Raw genomic sequence first — 16,653 nt, 5'->3', positions numbered from 1 at the left:
ACATCCTAACATACTACAGTGGATTGAGCAGTTTCTCACTAATCGTTCTCAAACAGTGTTTGCTAACGGCCACCTGTCTAACAGCCTCCCGGTTACATCAGGCGTTCCGCAAGGATCTGTACTCGGTCCATTACTCTTTTTAATATATATTAATGATTTACCTGACCACGTTTCCTGCAGTATTCGAATGTTTGCTGACGACTGTGTTATTTACCGCACTATTAATAACTCTAGTGATCAACTTAGTCTTCAAGCCGATCTTAACAGCGTACTTAATTGGTGTAACAACTGGCTCATGTCCCTAAATCCTAATAAATGCAAACTCTTATCCTTCTCTCGTCGCCATAGCCCGCATCGCTTCCAATATTCCATTTCTAACACCTCGATTAATTCAGTATCATCTTATAAGTATCTAGGAGTCACCTTGTCTTGTGATTTATCTTGGCGCACCCATATTGGCAACATCATTTCAGCATCGAATAAAACACTTGGTTTTCTCAAGCGCCATCTCCGCCTTGCCCCTCAACACGTAAAATTACTCGCATATAAATCGCTCATCAGACCAAAATTAGAATATGCCTCTGCCATATGGAGCCCGCACCAAACTTATTTAATTAATGCATTAGAAGCTGTCCAAAACCGTGCCACTCGATTCATCCACTCTGTATACTCATATGACGTCAGCATTTCTTCATTGAAAGCATTATCAGGACTACCGCCCCTTTCGTTCCGTCGTCGCATTTCAAGTCTCACCCTTTATCACAAATTATTTCATTCTTCCCTCAATCGGTCACCGTATATCATAGCAGCCGCACGCATATCTCACCGCACCAGTCATCCCCTACAAGTTGCCCGGCCGCCATCGCATACTGCCACCTTTTCCGCTTCATTTTTCTTTCGAGCAGCAACGGACTGGAACGGCCTACCCCCTGACATCGTCAACATCGCTTCATCCTCTACTTTTCAAGAACATGTAACCGATCACCTTCAGTGCTGAATAATATTCGCTGTTTTGTTTGCTCATTTCATTAAAATCCCACCCCTTATGTAATACCCCCGATACAAGGGGGCCTTTAAGGTAAATAAACTGAACTGAACTGAACTGGATGATGCTCTCTTGGGTATGCGCTAGGGCGAGGGCTATAGCCACCTCTTCTGCCTTTTCAGAGGATTTCGTTTTGATTGTTGCCGAGACGATGTGGTCACCATTCTCGTGGACAGCCACAATTGCAAAGGCATTGGTATGTTTGTATTCTGCCGCATCTATATAAAGTGTTCCAGCGCACTGTCTGCACTTGTTATGTAAGGCTTTGGCTCGTGCTTGTCTTCTACCCTCATGGTGTAAGGGGTGCATGTTTTTGGGTAGTGGTTTGATTAGTAGGGCCGTCCTATAGTCGCGGGGTAAGTCTAGTTTAGCATCTTTATTCGTAGAAATTGATTGTAAAACATTTTATTCGCCGGGAAGAGCTTGGCAAGAGGTCGCGTTAAGTGGTCGAGAGTACATAGCCCTCGACGACTTTGTCAGCCCACTCCACCGCCAAAACTTGCGTTCTGGGGTCAGAGCTAGCCAGCACGGTCTCCCACCGCTCGAGAGAAGGAGCTGTAACTAGATCACCCGGAGGTGGCTCTATTTTGCAGTCCCACAGGATGTGATCGTAGGTAGCACGTTGGCCACAGTGTTTGCAGTTTGGGTTGTAAAGATCTGGATAAATGTGCGCGAGGAGTGATGGGGTGCGTATCGATCTCGTCTGTAGACGACGCCACGTAACCTCTTGTTCTTTAGTAAGTCTTTTGTCTGGAGGGGGGAAAATTCTCCTCTCTAGTTTAAAATGATTGGCGAGATCATGATATGTGATCATGGAGTCCTTCGTGAAATTCAGGGAGCCAGACGAAATCTCGCATACGTCCCCGATCTTCGAATCTACCGCGCGAGCTGCTCTTCCCCGCCCAACCGAGATTGTTTGCCTCGCAGCTCGCCAGGTGGCGCAGCCTGTCAAATTAGATTAGGGTGCCTGAGGGTGCAGAAGTTTATTCCAATGGTTCGCACACATTAAATCATCTAGAGGCAAGCTGTCAGCTGAGTCAACGTCAGGGCCGCTGTAAAGGACTGGATAACCACCCTCCCCCTTGCCGAGAGCAACGTTAGGCCGAGAGGGCAAACATCGAAGCACCATAAATTTGCTGTTTCGCTCGTCTCGACAAAAGTTCTGCTTGCAGCCTCCTGCAGTTTCTCTGCAATTCCAGGTAATTCAAGCAAGTTCCGGTCTTAAATTAGGTATCAAAAGCGCAGACCATCTTAATGTAACTTGCGGTCGGGAACTGAGCCCGTGTAGGAAGTGTTTTCTCTGGATAATTTTTCGTAACCCCAATAGATAAATACGAGATTTCCTGTGGTTCACTCTAGCCGAAGTCGCCAGCCAGATTCACAGGGAAGCAAAATTCCGGTCAGTAACAACAGTGGACAGCCTCCAGCGCCAAGAATAACCTGCTTGCCCCGTGCAAACGTTGCCCTGCTCTGCAATCTTCCGAAACCGAAACTCCGAGTAGGAAGCTCGCGCCATGCGGCGGCGATATTACAAAGTTCAAAGGCAGTGAGGGAGGACTTGTGGAAGGAGAAAGCAGCGTTTAGGCAGGGTTGCCAGATTTGGCTACTTTGCGCCAAATTGGCTACTTTTGAAGGCCGATGGCTACAAAAAATTCGGGTTGGCTACTTGGCTATTTTTCTGGCTACTTTCTGAGGGTGCGTTCCAATTCTCTAGACGTCCGACAAGACGCCTAGTGTGACGTATAGGAAGCCATGCACATGTCTACATATTGGAACGTGTGTACCATAGAGTTAACATATCTACTTCACGCGCCACCTTGCGGCATACAACTTGAACTAAAATTTACGAACAGTTCCGCTATGCTCTTAAAGATTGTTAATAAAAGAAGTTAAAAACGCGCTGTTAGTAGTTTGCTTGTTTTTTGTTGTTTTTTCTTGCCGCAATGATTGCGCGTCCATCGGTACCGCTTTAGCAGACGATCTCACCCGCATAGCAGACGATCTCACCCGCATAGCAGGCGATCTCACCCGCATAGCAGCAGATCTCACCCGCACGGTTTCCTCCCGCACTATTCACACAGCTATAACAGTCGTAGGTCCACAAAGACTGTTTTATTGGCCGCCAGTTCTTATAAAAATCAACTTAACGGAATGACTCACACCTGGAAGACGGCGCGTCTCCGTGCCCGCGAATAGCATGGCTCGCTCAGCTCCGACTGCATCAACTGCTTCGCCATCTTTTGACAAGAAGTTAGCATGCATCGATGTTGACTTCGGCGAAGCAGACTTCTCGGACGGCTTCGTGAAAAATGGAACGCGTCTCAAAAATGGCGGTATATTGGCGGCTGTCCGGCAAACCAGCAAGACCATGGGCAAGACGTCTAAGTAGACGTCTACTCGGGAGTATTGGAATCTATTTCGAATCTATTCTGCGCGCGGTAAATTGTTGCTAAAACGTATTGCTAAAGTGTATTTTGCAAGCAATTTTTTATGGTATTACAATATTACGCTGGCTAGTTTTACTCCAAATTTCTTCCTTAAGTTGAATCGTTTTGGCAACAATAAAAAGAGCGTGGTGTCTTTAGGAGTGTCATGGTGTGTTTTATTGTACTGGCGGTAGTGGCTATCAGAAACAAAGAAAAAGGCGCCTCGGCTGGGTCACGCTGCAAGCTGTGTTATGGGAAAACACGCGAACGCCCGGCGGACATTTCGCAAACAATGGTTAGACGACCCAAAGCTGAAAGGTGAGATGTCCTTTCCGAATAGTAAGCGTTGCGTCGCTCAGAAATCAAAAATTTTTCCCTGTTTTACCGTTCAGTTTCTCACGTTGCAATTTTGCTGTTGGTGTCAATACCAAATGCGACCTTAGTGCGAAAGTATAACGAGAACAAGCCAGCAGAGCAGAGGAGATATTTTTTTCTGGTATTCTTAGAAACGATTAGTAGGAATGCGATTGTAAGCGTCCAGTCTTCTCGCTGTGTGCTTATATTTCACACATTAAAACTGTTTCAAAAGAGTCTATATGATCTAAATCGAAACTATTTCATTTCAGACTGGATTGCTCCCAGCGAGCAAAGTGAAACGTCGGTGAAATGCAAACTTTGCTGCTGTGAGGTGAGAGCGCACTACACCGACCTCTTGAAGCACGCGGATACGAAAAAGCACCGCAAAAAGGCGCCGCCAAGAGACCACCAGCAGCGGCTGCCTGAAAGTATCGCCCCGGCTCTTCTTGCCGATGCAGAGCGTAAACGGTGCGCTTTGAAAATCGCGCTTTTCACAGCCTGCCACATGCCAATAAGGTGCGTTGATGAACTTTCAGACCTGCTGAAAGGGGAGCTGCGATCAAATGTGACAGTGCACAGGACAAAATGCACAGCGCTAATTGCAAAAGTAATTGCCCCGTATTTTGCTGAAACCTTGAAAGATGACATCTCGAAAAAGCCTTTTTCGCTTCTTGTTGACGAGTCGACGGACGTCTCGGTGACAAAACTTGTCGGTGTGTCAGTGCGCTTTTACAGCGACACTGCTGGGAAAATCATCACCACATTACTAGATCTAAGGGAGACAGACGACGGAACAGCTGAATCAGTTTTCGAAGCAGTGCAAGCATGTCTTCACGAAAACAGGCTCGACGGTGCTGATTGCGTTGGACTGGCGACTGATGGAGCTAACGTCATGTGCGGACGCAATAATTCTCTCTGGACGAGAATGAAGGACCGCAATCCGTCGTTGACACTTGTTAAATGCACCTGCCACTCACTTGACCTTGTGGCATCAAAGGCGATGGAATCGATGCCTTCAAGCTTGGAGTTCATGGTCAAGGAAACTCATAACTACTTCGCGCATAGCAGCACAAGGCAGGCTGCCTACAAAGGCCTGTATTGCGAAAGCGACGAAGAAAAAGAAGCACCGCTGAAAATCCTCTCTCCTGCGGGAACTCGGTGGCTGGCAATTGCGGACTGCGTTGAACGTATCCTAGCTCAGTATGAGTGCCTAAGGACGCATTTCTCAACTACCAAGAGAAGGCCTACAGCGTACGCTTGCTTAAGGAAATGTATCTTGACGAAAGGAACCGGGCTTATCTCCTGTTTTTAGACCCGATTCTGGCTGATATCAGAAGAGTCAACAAACTTTTCCAAGGAGAAGATGTCGACCCATTAGGAGTTTTCGAGGAACTAGAGAAACTTTTCAAGCGCCTTTTGACGAGGGTACTCAAACCGTGCGTGCTGCGACAGCATGACGACGCCAGTCTCTGCGACCTGGACGTAACAAATTTGGAGTCTATATTCTTAGACATTGACGATGCGGACCTAGGGAGCACCTTTCTTAATCACGTCAAAAAAATGGACCTCAACATGCAGCAGAAACATTCGATTTATCGTCGGTGCTTCGACTTCATCAGAGCTTGTGCATCGGAAATGCAGAAGCGTCTACCAAACGCTACATCACTGATGCGCAAACTGCGAACCATAAGTCCGCAATCTATGTTAGGCCCACATGCCATGCAGGCGTTAAAATCTTTGCCTCCTGGTCTGTTTGACTGCGCAGAGCAACGAATCGAACAACAGCTGAGATACTTGCAGCAACTGGACAACCTGAACGCAGACATGTCATCAGTCGAGTTTTGGAACATTGCAAGAAACTACCGAGATCCTTCCGGACAAAACCCCATGCAAGACATTGTGAATGGTGCAATGAAGCTTCTCGTCCTCCCCATATCGAACGCTGACGCGGAACGTGTGTTTTCTGCAGTAGCTCTCACGAAGAATGATCTGCGGAACAGAATGTCAAACGAACTACTTGTTGCCATATTACGAATCAAGTTTGGGCTGCGGATGAGAGATGCTACCAGTTCTACATTTGTGGTACCAGATGAAATGGTGAAGAAAGTGAACAGCACTATGTATGAGTGATATTTTTTGCGTATGTGTTGGCCAGTGGTGTTCCTACTGAATTTATCTAGTCAAACGGCAGTAAGTGCGCTGTTTTTGCATTGCGTTGTTGCATTAATATTTTCTTCTGTGTTCTGCTTTATCGCCTTTTTAACAGAATTAAATAAAGGCTACAAGTTTTTCATTTTGCGTTAATAAAAACATTTTTTCTGTGGTTGGCTACTTTTTTGGCTACAAATTGAATATTTCACTTTTGTTGGCTACTTTTCTGGCTACTTTCAGCAGTTTTTTGGCTCCTTTTTTTTCTAATGACCTGGCAACCCTGCGTTTAGGTGGGGTCATGGCGGGAAATGGCAGCGGATTAGCGGCACGTGTGATTGTTTGAAGCAAAATGCGCATTATGATGCTTGCTTGTCATCTCTGTGTTGACGGACTACGCCGTGCACCGCGATGTCGGATGAATTCTGCGCTCAAGGACCTTTGTGGCCGGCTGTGCCAGCGCCTCCCCTAGCTGCGCACAGCGGCGGACGCCTGCAGCAGCTCTCAGTGTGGCGTGGTTGCTTTTGTCGGAGGACGCCTTCAGTCACGGTAAGTCGAACTTTAATGCAAACGTCATGCTAAGAAGAGATTTCATGTTAGAATGCGACAGTGGCGTCGCGCGAAGTTAACAATCAGCTGTTTTTAGTACAGCTTTGTTGGTAAAGGCTCATGCTTCATTTGTTTTCTGGGCAATTTCCTCGCTGGCGTCCCAGAACCCTCCTCGCAGCTCCACCCCTCCTCCTCCGCTCCCCTCCTGTTTTTCTCCCTTCTCCTATTTTTTCTTTCATGGCTGTTGCGCTCTTTGGTCTATTCCTCCGGCGAGTCTGCCTCCGCGCACCGCCGCCGCGAATCTGCGCGTTTTCTGGACTACGCGGTCTGTGTTCTTTAATATTTTTCATGTTTTATAGTTTAATTTCTTTATCATTTTGTTTCTTTTCATATTTGCATTTTTTATGTTTTCTAGCATTCCCTGCTCACGACAGTATGAGGCATTAAAGGCTTTCGCCTTAATAAAGCGATTCTGCTCGTATTTTCTTTCACAGCTGTTCTGCTCCTGGCGAGCTTCTAGGGCGGCCGGCTCGCGATTTTCGCGTTGCCCTTCGAGCCATTTGTGTGGCCGGCACGTTCCTCGCGCAAAGAAGGCGACTGCGCACGTACTTAAAATGGCGTTAAAGGGCGATTCACACGACGGTCCGTTCGCCCGCGGCCCGCGCACTACCTGGTCTCCTTCCGTGATATTCTCTCGTATTACCGAGACAAACGAAGGGAATACGCACCCCCCGCTCCGTCCCTCACCATAGCGCAGGCTGCACATTGGCAACTACAAACCCGGACTGCTCAATACCCAATACTGCTTCATGCCCGATACCCAGACCAATTCTCGTCATCATGCAAACTTGCGGCAAACCAGGCGCCCCTACGATTTACATCATTGGCAATAAACGCTTCCATCACCACCTACGTGTTCATGCGTCAGCACATTGAGAGGCGCGCTGATCAGGCCGCGGTTCAGAAGACGCGCAGATTCGCGGCGGCGGTGCGCGGAGGCAGACTCGCCGGAGGAATAGACCGAAGAGCGCAACAGCCGTGAAAGAAAAAAAGAGGAGAAGGGAGAAAAACAGGAGGGGAGCAGAGGAGGAGGGGCGACGCTGCGAGGAGGGTTCTGGGACGCCAGTGAGGAAATTGCCGTCTTCGGCACGCGTGGTGTGACGTTGGAAAGAAAATGTGCGCCACGGAACTATTTCGAGCCTTGATTTTGAGTGCCCTTGCGTTGCAACACGTAGGACAAAGGTGGCTGAGGCAGGTATTTTGAGAGTGATGACGGAAAGGGAACCGCAAGTGTCCGGCGCCTCCTCTGTTTTAGATGCCCTTCATATCGTCCGCCGAGTGCGCACTTCGCACTCTTGCCGGCCGGCCAAGCACCAGTGTTGCACGCTGGCTGTGCACCCAGGTGAAAATTTTTAACTGGGTATCAACTGGTTCCAGTTTAACGGGTTTAAGGAACAATTCCCAGTTACAACTGGTTCCAGTTTCAATCGCAGGCAGCAGAATTTTATTGGCCCAAGCAAGGCAAATCATCAGTGGCCAATGCTTCCATGATTGGCAAAATGCTGAAAACCAATCAAAGTTTGTGCTTGGATGTGGTGACAAGCCAACCATTGGCCAATGTAAGGAAGGCCAAGCATGGACAATCATTGGAAGTGCCTTGGGCCATCATAGGGCCTGTACTCTAACACCATGTTGAATCCAAGCAGTTTCTTTGCTTGTAGGCCAATCATGTTGGCCAATTAATATTCTGGCATTTTCCTAGCACCTTGTTTTTTCAGTGCCTGCAGCTGCTTCTAGCTCCCTGGTCCATTCTGTTAGGTATTAACTGTACAGCAGTTTGGGGCCACCGCTTGCCAAACATCTCAAATACATACAATCCCTTCTAGGAGATGATGACCTCAAAAAACACCATTACCGCCACTTGGCAGCATGGTGTGAAATGCAACAGTATAGCAGCTGCAAACGACTTCTGCAAAGAAAGGTGCAAAGTACTTATATTGGACCAGGCATCTAAAAATTGCACATTTTTTAAAATTTGCCAAAGTCTGTACGCATCTTTTTTGCTCCACATTTACAGCAATATTCAAATGTGGTGAGGCACCGTGAATTCAATAACTGTTGGAACACTGTTTGCAAATGCATTTTTTTTATGCTGTTAATCTTACCTACAGTTGCATTTTTTATTCTCACAGCTGCACTGAATGCTAGAAATCTGCAGTGACTTGGGCAAAACAGCAACAGACAATTCATGAGGTCTTGTATCTCGATGAAGGATGTTTTTCAGATAAACGGGAAACAAAGATCCCTGAAAATGCTGTAATCAAAGTTTCTGCCATATAAAATTAACAAATCTTGGGTTCAAAAGAGACTAACAGCATCAAAAGGCAGAAAAAAAATCATTTTGCATTCAACAGCCCTGTTACTAAGGCAGTCACAGATATTGACATTCCAGAAGCAAGCAAACTTGCTGCAATTCTGCATGAACGAGTGAGGCATAACCACCTAGTCTTAGATTTGCAATTCATTAGCTTGTATAGCTGCAGTAATGTTCCCATAATTTATGTTCTGCACATCCCTCATGAGTATCGTTCTGTACTCTAGACACAACAACAGATGAGCAATACAAAATACACAGCCATATACAGGGAGTACATTCACTTCATGCATTTATCTATGGTCAACAGTGCCAATTCATGTGCTGGATGCAGCCATTAAGGCTGCATGACGCCTTGCGGTCCGGCCCCCTTCCTGGTCCCCCGCAAACATAAGCCACCTCTTCGTGGCATCTGCAACGCATGCTTCTGTGGTGTCGAACAGTCTGCGTGTTGCACCTGCCAAAACAGAGTACATGCGCACCAATGCCATAAAATGAACAAATACTCACACCAAAACCAGTCAGCAATAAACTTTCAGAAGAAACAGACACACTGCAAATTGTATGAAATGCTTCACGAAAGAAGAAAAGCTATGAACACAAACTGTGGCTGCAGGACAAGCTGAACTGTTATTGTTCATGTAAAGCACTGAAAGAAAAATCAGTGTGTCGGTGAGAGACCTCTGCATAAAATTTTGTTGTGATACTGTATAAACTCATGAAAGGGGCGAACTTTTTTTTTAAATTTTAGGCTGTGAATTTTGAAGGTGTGGTCCGTTCATGAATAAAAAAAAAATGTATAACCATGTATTTCTTAATTATGTAGTTCAAAACGAGATGCACCCAATTTACGGCTGTGGCCCTTACACGAGATTATACGGTAAGTAGCATTACACGGGGTTGGTTTTGCTGGTGCCATATATGCACACGGTGCCTTCACCACCGTGCTAAGCATTGCAGCCATTATCACAAGAGATAAATATCTAAATATCTCTAAATATCTGCACAACCATGCACTTGGACATTTTTGGTAAAGCTAGAAGGCTCTGCGTACACAATGCTTTGTCCTGCTTGGTTGCTCACTGCTTGGCTGCCGCGTCTTTCGGGCCAGCAGCCGAGCGCCGTAACCACTGAGCCACCGCGGCGGGTCTTGAAACAAATAGCTGAGGTTTGTATAATAAAGTGTCTACAGCCAGGAACAAGCTTTCCTTAGCTTCAGTTTTTTTTCCCCTGAAATTTAATTACTGCTCACATCGCCTCAGGCATAAAAGCTCTTTGCAGAGTTGGGTTCCTACATGAATATATATGCGCTAGATCTCTCGAGTAAAATGCTCTAAAGGACTGACTACATACCAAAGACTGCATGTGCTGCTTATCTTGCAGATGAGCATCAAAAGAAATGAGTGTCTCCAGCGACACTGCAGGCAAACCAGGGCAGTCTGCTGGCAGCCTTACAGCAGCTTGACTTGGTCTGCTCCGTTGCTCTTTACGCTGGTCATTTACTGTCACGAGGACGTCTGCAAGCTTTTTCAGAACTTCTTTTTCAAAGCCAGAAAGTGTAAAGGGGAGATATGTTTAAGCACTTTTCTTTTTAAGATCATCTGTCAGCAACATACGTAAAGAAAACTAATCTGTCGACACTTCACATCTCGAGCGTCTTCATTGCTGCTGTTTGCGTTGCTACCACTGAATTTCACTCAGTGTAGTTGTGAACTTCTAAAGACGCTCTGCCATACTACCGCCCTGTCAATAAGCCATGCAAGCTACTCAGAGTTGTCATCACTGCATTTTTTATGTACAGCCGCTATATAGTTGACAACATTGCGACATGAAATCTGAAAGCCAGCTTCCTTGCACCAGAAAACTCCTTCACCTTGGGCACTGGCTTTTGGGGGGGAAATTGGGTACATCGCTGAAGAGTTCCACAGCCTGAGAAATGCTGAGTCTCCTTCACGTTCCTGCTTTATGCCGCTGTTGCATTTAAGGTATTAATCACAGTTCACCCAAGCTATTGCTTCGCAGTGGGGGAGAAAACAGATCTGTGCAGCATTCAGTGGCTCTGTAGCCAAGGCTACAAGGCTACTGTAGCCAGAGGTAAGGGGAGACAGACTGTCCCCATGCCATGGGAAGTGCATGTGCACGAGGCTTAACAACGGAAATCTCCAGCGCTGCACCAAACTTCTGGCTGCAGGAAGAGCAACACTGCCACAGTGAGGTGTTTTTGCTTCGCAGAGAAGCTGACTTCTATATTTCTGCACCCCACAACAATATGCAATCAATTTTTTTTTTTGTTTTGCTGCATCGCTGGCCCTATTTTAATATCCATGCCATACATGCAGAAGAAGCAGCAGTAAATGCTTAGGGCCGTAGGTTTCCTAATGCTGTTTTCACATTTGGCGCTACATGTCCACTTTTAATATAATTTTACACAAGTCACAATGACGGTGAACGCTTGCAAGGCAGTCAGAAATTTTACCCGAATGTAAACACTGCTAATGAGTGATTTTGGGGATGTTGCTTAAATGCAATGTAAAAATTATTCTGCTATTGTTTGACAAATCGAAAAGTAGTCATAAACTCGCATGTCAGCATGCAAGCAGAGATTATCTGTCAGAAGTGCTGGTAAAAATGGCACCCTTCTAATTAAAAATGCAGAAGAGGTATGTGGCTCATCTGACTGAAAGTTAACCATTTGCTACTTAATTAACCATTAAACATTTGCTACTAAGTTAACTATTTGCTACTGGCTAGAAAGTTAATTTTTACTACAAAATCATGTGTGTAATGGGGACAAGAGTAGGCACAGCTCGGGCAAATAAGTTGTGGCGGACTGATCAGTAGGCTGCAAATGGCATTAATGCTAATGCCATTAAATTTGTGCGTGTGGCACCGCGCGAATGACGCTAAAACTTATGGCAATAAGCACTCAGTGGCATTTCATTCGAACGTGTGGCATGGGTATAACAAGAGCTTTTGTAAATGTATGTTTACTCATTTTTAATAATATGGCCATTTGGCGCATATCTGTTTCCACTTGTATCACAAAGCAGTTAAGAGAACAGGGGATACAATAACAGATGCTTCATTTCGTCTTAAAGAACGCAGACCACAACATCATTTTTGTCAGCGATGTTTGCTCTCGGATCGGCCAGTAGGCAAAAATCTTTTTTAAAATCTTTTCATTTCATTTCATTTCATTTATTTCACGTACTGAAAGGACATGAGGGGGCAAGAGAAAAAAGCTGCCTTACGGGCAGCTTGACAAGCTCGCACCCCCTGTTACATATGGACAAGGGCAGACACAGTACATGCGCGAAACATTAGGAAATTACATATTTTGTAAAGCCATTACAGTAATTAGATAACAATTATTATCAAAACACATGACAACTCTATAGATACTGTAATAACATGCAAATTTGACAAACCAGAGAGTGGCAATTTTCCATTGCCGTGTAAAAAAATGTTGACATAATACACAGCACTTTCACACACACATATACACATCAACTGCATTCATCAGAATTCATATACCATAAATAAAATCAACTCTACAAGACGTCAAGGTTTCTAATAAGTTCATGCATTGTATGGCCTTTATTAAGATTATTTGACAGTCTTGGAATTACATTACACAACATTTGCATTCCATAGTTCGTTCGTGATGAGGGAACTTCCCAGAGTTCTGTGTGTCGTGTGTGGTATGGGTGAATGTTGTGACCTATGTTTGCTAACTGCAAGAGGAAGTTACTTTGTTTTTTATCTTTCACTAGGGCCTTGCATAAACAGAAATCATAACAGTGTTCCATGTTTACTAAGTTAAGTTCTTTAAGTTAAGTTCTTTAAATCTGGCACATAAATATGAAAAGTAATTGGGCGGGGAAGTGATGGCGCATATTGCATGCACTTTCAGAAAGAATGAATGAAAGTGATCGTTCAGCACATATATGCGCGCCTAAGTCCGAAAAACACGTGTAGTCCGGCTCGCCTCTCCAAAAAGCACGTGTTCCGAGTTCAGAGTGTAAATGCAGAGGCCCAGCTTTCAATTTGTTCACTGGCACACACGGTGATATTAATTAATAGTTCTTTATACCTCGTTGGCTTATTTCAAGCGCTGGCGATAACCTGAAAACATTTTTCACACTACAGCACACATAATATTTTTTCTAGGGCTATCTTTTTATGCCACGACAACGTTACCCGTAAATTACTGTGCGACCATCGACCTGCAAGCTCTAGAACTTGTGACCGTGCTGCAACCAGGTTTTTTTGTTCTTTCAAGAGTGCTTGCAATTTCAAATGGCAATCCATTCCCGCCAACTGCACAGTGGCGATTTCAAACCTCCGCCAGCCCAGGAGAATGAAAAATAAGTTGGGTGCAGCTTCCAACTGTCCCCAAGCTTAAAATTTAGGCTTACCTTTCTCAACTCCAGAAGCCAACAAGAGTTATCCCGAAATGGTGACCCGGCTTAACCGTCGCGAGATGTGTCAATCGCTGGAGACACGTTCAGTTGAAATACCGCAACACAACTGTCGCAAAACGTTATCGCAAAAATTTGCAGATTAACACACAGACGACCACGAAGCGACTGTAAAGATGGCACTGTGCATTGCGGCATACCGCGATTAAAGTCCCTAGATCAGCTTTGCTAAGTAGCGACAAGTCCCTCCTCTCCTACCGCCCTTTCCCCTGCAGCTCGCGTCGTCCGCCATGTTCTTCCTAACGCGCTCCGGCGGCGCGGTTGTATGCACTGGAACGGCGGACCTTGCAGAGTCGCGGCTTTGCTGTAAGGGGCACTAAAGAATGTAGCAAATGAGCTTGGCATGAGGAGAAGGAAGACATGCCAGTAATGCGCTCCGAATGCGATCTGCGTTGTGTTTTGCCGCTCACTGTGAGGGCAGGCAAACTGCAGTCGTAGGGCGGTGGCCTAGTTCTCAATAGGGATTTTAGTTCACGAGAGAACACACGATGCTTTGCTGTAAGGGGCAGTAAAGAATGTGGCAACTGAGTTGTCTACCAAATAGAGAGGCAACGTGCCAGTAATGCGCTCTGAAAGTGATTTGCGTTGAGTTTTGTCGGAGACGGCGAGTGTGACGAAACTGCAGTCGTAGTGCGGCGGCCTGGTTCGCGAGAGAACACGGACACGCGCGCAGCTTTATATATAGCGTATTATTGTAAATACTACCAACGGTCGCTCGCACATAGTATAACTCATAACTGCGCCTGGAGAGGCACGCCCGAGCGGTGCGAACTTTTGTACCTGATAAATAGTGTACAATACATTGCTCTTCCCTGTCCGTTCTTGTTCACCCCTTGCCGAGTTCTCCCTTTTGCTTTTATTTCCGCCGGCCGCAGCTCGTTTGCTCAAGACATTAGGTAGGAATTGCCGCGGTACAACCAGGGTGTACGATCAGCCAAGAATGATTTCACCTGCATCAGCCTGCTGCAGTCCTTTGCTGGCTTGTTTGTAGAGATCGCAGCATCACAGGAATGGCAAGTCCTAAAATTTTTCTTCACTTTGGACACCACATAACCACACAAGTACATCATCTACAGTGAAGGACTCTAGCATTGCCTTCGTAGGACAAATGATGGCTGGGGTTTTGTGTGTTTGTCCTTTATGCCGACAAGCATTTCACCATCGACAGCAGTATAGCTGCCATTAGGGCTTGGCTGCACGAATTGTGCTAAGGATGCACTCCGCAGTGCACACTTGAAATCCTTAGGCTTTGGCACTGGATTACGGAGCCGAATTGTTGAAAAGAAGTTTTCGAGAGCATCTTGACTGAGACGAGAAAATAGCAAAAAGGTAAATCCGTGGTTCCTGTAAAGTTCGTCCTGAATTTCGAGTGCTATTCTTGTCGACAAAAGAACACCAGTCTGAACAGGCTTCCATGCACCCGCTTTAGTGCCAATTGAGATGCTTTGGAATAGGCATATGATGCTTTCCAGAAAGTTGATGCCATCTGGTCTCCTGTGTAGTAAGGCTTCCTTTTTTGTTCTGGATGTCATCAAACCAAACCACTTTTGCACTTGGTCGACAAACCAAGCACTTGTGACTGCTGTCTCATCTGAGTGCCCCATTTCCACATGATACCGGAGTGGTGCAGCAGTATCATGATGGAAGAAGGTGTATGCTGGTGCCACTTTCATCTTGTCAAAGTGGCCTGGACTGATGCATGCTTTCTTGAGTCTTGGCGCTGCTTTAAAATCAGCCCCTGATTCAAGCTCTATCAGCTCTTCTATGGGTTTGAGACATACTTCATTTGTAGGAAGTTTGTTGGCCTCAACAATTTCATCTGGCAGATATATATTGTCGCGAGTGGAAGAAAAAGACGAGTAGCGATTGCGGCGCGCCGACGACAACGTTGCTGCTGGTGGACCTGCCTGTTTTGTTCTGTGCTCTCTGTCTTCACCTGTTCTCGCCGCCGGCCTGTACGTCAAGCCGTGACAATATTCTGGCCTCTTGTGAGATGACTTCTCAAGTTTTTCAGCAGATGAGGCACATCTGCCATGAAATACAGGCGCCGTGCAGTATCCTGCGGATGATTGATATAACACTTCCGCTGAGTGCATTTGCCCACTGAAAGGCCAAAGCACCACCATGGTGCCTGGTTGCAGGGTCCCATGTCACCAACAACGGCATGCACTTTTATGCAGATGTTTTCACATGCTGCTATCACAGCTTCAATCTTCATTTTGATGGCAGGAGCACGAAAGCCGTTTTCTGTAAATTCATATGCGATTGTCTGCTTCCATCGTGTTGACAGCCCTCCAAGCATCATTACAAGGCCGTGTGTTGCCACGCAGTCTTCAGGAAGTGTACCATTTACAAGTGGAACTGATGGCACACCGATGATCCGGCCGGTCGATGGGTCGAAGTCTAGACCTTTGGTGATTTGGAGCTCATCAATTGTGAGTACGGCATGCCTCTCTTCCTCAGAAAGAAGACCGATCTGAAACGTAACAATAGAAAGAATGTCTAGAAAGCCACTCACTGAACAAAGAAGGGGTACTAGAACCCATATACACATTTTCTGCCTATGGCTACAATAAAAGACTACTTTTAAATAATGACGGAAGCCAGCAGTCATCAAAACCAAGGAGCATAGGAGATGTTCTTTTTTTGGAATTTGTGGTGTTCATCAAAGGGAGGTCAATAAGATGGTTATTCTTTAAAGAACACTGATTGCAAAGCAAAAGAAAAAAAAACATGTTGCCAGTGTGGTCTGAACCTACAACCTCCGAATTCCACGTCCAGTGCTCTGCCAACTGGGCTACGGCAAAGGCTGTCTAATCTTCTGCTTTCGGGGGAATTTATGTGCAGTGGTGGAAGTAGTACGCTTAGTATGACTGGTTTGGATCCCACCAGTGGCATGTGCTTGTTTTTAAAGCGAAAGCTTTACTACTTGCACTTCCAGCCTTTGCCGTGGCGCGGCGGTGCCACCACCACCGGCGCCTAACGCCTGCGCTCTCCGCTAGGAGCGCAACAGGTGCTTTGTGACGTCACGCCGAAGAGAAGGGCGACCGACTCGCGCCGTCGCAAGTCGCGGCGGTGCCACCACGGCGTGGCCTCCGCGATCGGAGCGCGCTTTTGAGCAACGGTGTGCGCCGCCGCCGGAGCAGATCGCGGCGGCCACGACCACGGGCACCTAACTCCTGCGCTCTCCGCTAGGAGCGCGATTGTGGCGTTACGCTGAAGAGATTTAGGCTCGACTCACGTCGCTAGAAAGCAGTAGCTGTGCCAACCACC

General features: G+C 46.3%; 1 protein-coding gene and 1 pseudogene across 2 annotated transcripts in view; both read left to right on the top strand.

Annotated features, from left to right (window-relative positions):
• The first annotated feature begins 3,658 nt into the window (after positions 1-3,658).
• On the top strand, positions 3,659-5,958 carry LOC149369658 (uncharacterized). Its single transcript, XM_089576084.1, has 3 exons — positions 3,659-3,789; positions 4,098-5,015; positions 5,594-5,958. The coding sequence occupies exons 1-3, from the start codon at positions 3,723-3,725 to the stop codon at positions 5,956-5,958; spliced, it is 1,350 nt and encodes a 449-aa protein (XP_089432210.1). The 5' UTR covers positions 3,659-3,722.
• A 319-nt stretch (positions 5,959-6,277) lies between these two features.
• Positions 6,278-16,653, top strand: part of LOC149369651 (uncharacterized) — a 194,032-nt pseudogene continuing 183,656 nt past the window's right edge. The window contains exon 1 of the transcript XR_016285417.1: positions 6,278-6,525. The product of XR_016285417.1 is annotated as an uncharacterized LOC149369651 (transcript). The remainder of the gene's footprint in view (positions 6,526-16,653) is intronic.

This window comes from Amblyomma mixtum, chromosome 1 (assembly GCF_055824585.1).
Source record: "Amblyomma mixtum isolate Tamu chromosome 1, ASM5582458v1, whole genome shotgun sequence".
Taxonomy (NCBI): Eukaryota; Metazoa; Arthropoda; class Arachnida; order Ixodida; family Ixodidae; genus Amblyomma; species Amblyomma mixtum.
The sequence above is the reverse complement of the archived record's forward strand: the minus strand, read 5'-3'. Positions and strand labels throughout refer to the sequence as shown.